The 2,347-nt window shown below is 57.0% G+C and overlaps 1 protein-coding gene across 1 annotated transcript; it reads left to right on the forward strand.

Moving 5' to 3' along the window:
* Window positions 1–89: 89 nt before the first annotated feature.
* Window positions 90–1,984, forward strand: ENH_00038500 (hypothetical protein, conserved; the record flags this gene model as incomplete). Its single annotated transcript, XM_013580605.1, has 5 exons — window positions 90–366; window positions 681–787; window positions 1,105–1,328; window positions 1,584–1,643; window positions 1,805–1,984. Coding segments are annotated over 5 exons (848 nt in total), but the record flags the coding sequence as incomplete, so codon positions are not given.
* Between the last annotated feature and the right edge of the window lie 363 nt (window positions 1,985–2,347).

The raw sequence follows: 2,347 nt of genomic DNA on the forward strand, positions 1-2,347 counted from the left end.
CCCAACCTCCCCCCCCGCCCCCGCTGCTGCTGCTGCTGCTGCTGCTGCTGCTGCTGCTGCTGCTGCTGCTGCTGCTGCTGCTGCTGCAGGGACTGGCTGCACGGACGGGAACCAGGTGGAGTACTGCGCAGCGGGCTACTACTGCCCCGCAGGGACTTACGACCACCGCTCGCTGCCCTGTCCCCCCGGGACCTTCAGCGGGGCCCCCAGGGCCTCCTCGCGGGCTGCATGCGGAGACTGTCTCCTTGGCCACTTCTGCGGGGCTTTGGCTCAGACTCAGCCAGATAAGTGTCCCCAGGGGCACTTTTGTGGGGAAAAGGGACTCGCGCTACCCACGGCCTGTCCGCCGGGCACTTATAACGACAAGTGCGCGGCTAGCTGGCTAGCTAGCTAAGGATGCGGGCTAGCTCGGCAGCTAGCTGGGGATATAGCTGGGGGTATAGCTGGGGATTTGCCTGCGGAGATAGCTAGCTGGGGAGCTAGCTGGGCAGCTAGCTGGGCAGCTAGCTAGCTGGGCAGCTAGCTGGGCAGCTAGCTGGGCAGCTAGCTGGGCAGCTAGCTAGCTGGGCAGCTAGCTAAGGAGCTAGCTGGGTAGCTAGCTGGGTAGCTAGCTGGGTAGCTAGCTGGCAGCTAGCTAGCTGCTGAATGGTGTGCTTGAGTCGAAGTGTCTCCTTTTGCAGAGTGGGCTCCACCAGCGAGGCGGACTGTCTCCTTTGCCCCGCCGGCTCTTTCTGTCCCGCCGAAGGAACTTCCACGCCCAAACGCTGCCCCGCGGGCACCTACAATGGTGAGTCAGCTAGCTAGCTAGCTAGCTAGCTAGCTAGCTAGCTAGCTAGCTAGCTAGATGGCTAGTTAATTGCTTATTTAGTTAGTTAGCTAGCTAGCTAGCTAGATATATGGCTGGTTACCTAGATAGCTACACAACTAGATGGATAGCTAGCTAGCTAGCTAGCTAGCTAGCTAGCTCTCCACCCAGCAACTTCAAAGCCCCAGCCAGCCCCAGGCACCCCCCTTCTCCTTCCCCAGCTGCCCGCTGCCCCTCCCCCGCTGCCGCTGCTGCTGCTGCTGCTGCTGCTGCTGCTGCTGCTGCTGCTGCTGCTGCAGACGGCAGCACGAAGGCAGCAGCCTGCAGCCCGTGTCCCGCGGGCCACAAGTGTCCCCTGGGGACTTCCAGCCCCGCTGCATGCGCTGCGGGGGAGTTCTCAAGGGCCGGGGCTGCTGCATGCGAAGTTTGTTTGGCTGGTCACTTTTGCGAAAAAGAAAAAACAACTTTTGAAGAAATGACGAACAACCAGTGCCCCCCGGGGCTGGCCTGCGAGCTCCCGGGTGTACGTACACCGCGCAAACCCTTTTTTAGGGTTTGCGCTACGAGCGCTTGCAGCGACTAAGAAACGCTTCCCGGACTTGCGAGGGGAACGCCGGCGGCTGCTAGGGTTTAGGGTTTAGGGTTTGGGGTTTGGGGTTTGGGGTTTAGGGTTTAGGGCCGGCTCTGCCCACAGGGGCAGCGAATGTGAGGCGCTGTGGGGAACTTGTGGGGTCTGCTGCTGCTGCTGCTGCTGCTGCTGCTGCTGCTGCTGCTGCAGATCCCCATAACACCCACAGTGGAGACCCACGGCTGCCCCGCCGGCATGTACTGCACCGGAGTCCGTCTGCTGCTGCTGCTGCTGCTGCTGCTGCTGCTGCTGCTGCTGCTGCTGCAGTGTTCTGGCTCCGTTTTTCGCGCAGCTACTTGCTGCAGCCGCCGCTGCTGCCACCGCTGCTGCAGCTGCTGCAGCTGCTGCTGCTGCTGCTGCTGCTGCTGCAGGGATCGTCTCCGCCGCAGCCCTGTCCCGTGGGGACTTACGGGCCCTCCCCCGGGGCCACTTCTGCTGCTGAGTGTCTCCTTTCGCCCGCGGGGACTTTCGTGGACACCCCAGGGGCCAGCCAGCCCTCAGGCAAGAAGCTTTCAACTGTCTCCTTTTTGAAAGTGTCTCCTTTTAAATAACTGTCTCCTTTTTGAAAGTGTCTCCTTTTAAATAACTGTCTCCTTTTTGGAAGTGTCTCCTTTTAAATAACTGTCTCCTTTTTGAAAGTGTCTCCTTTTAAATAACTGTCTCCTTTTTAATAAGTGTCTCCTTTTAACTAATTGTCTCCTTTTTGAAAGTGTCTCCTTTTAAATAATTGTCTCCTTTTTAAAAGTGTCTCCTTTTTATTTGTCTCCTTTTATAGAAGTGTCTCCTTCTTGTTTGTCTCCTTTTAAATAAGTGTCTCCTTTTCATTTGTCTCCTTTTAAAGAAGTGTCTCCTTTTTAATAAGTATCTCCTTTTTAATAAGTGTCTCCTTTTAAATAATTGTCTCCTTTTTAAAT

The sequence above is a fragment of the Eimeria necatrix genome, genomic scaffold (assembly GCF_000499385.1).
Source record: "Eimeria necatrix Houghton genomic scaffold, Enh_scaff2815, whole genome shotgun sequence".
Taxonomy (NCBI): Eukaryota; Apicomplexa; class Conoidasida; order Eucoccidiorida; family Eimeriidae; genus Eimeria; species Eimeria necatrix.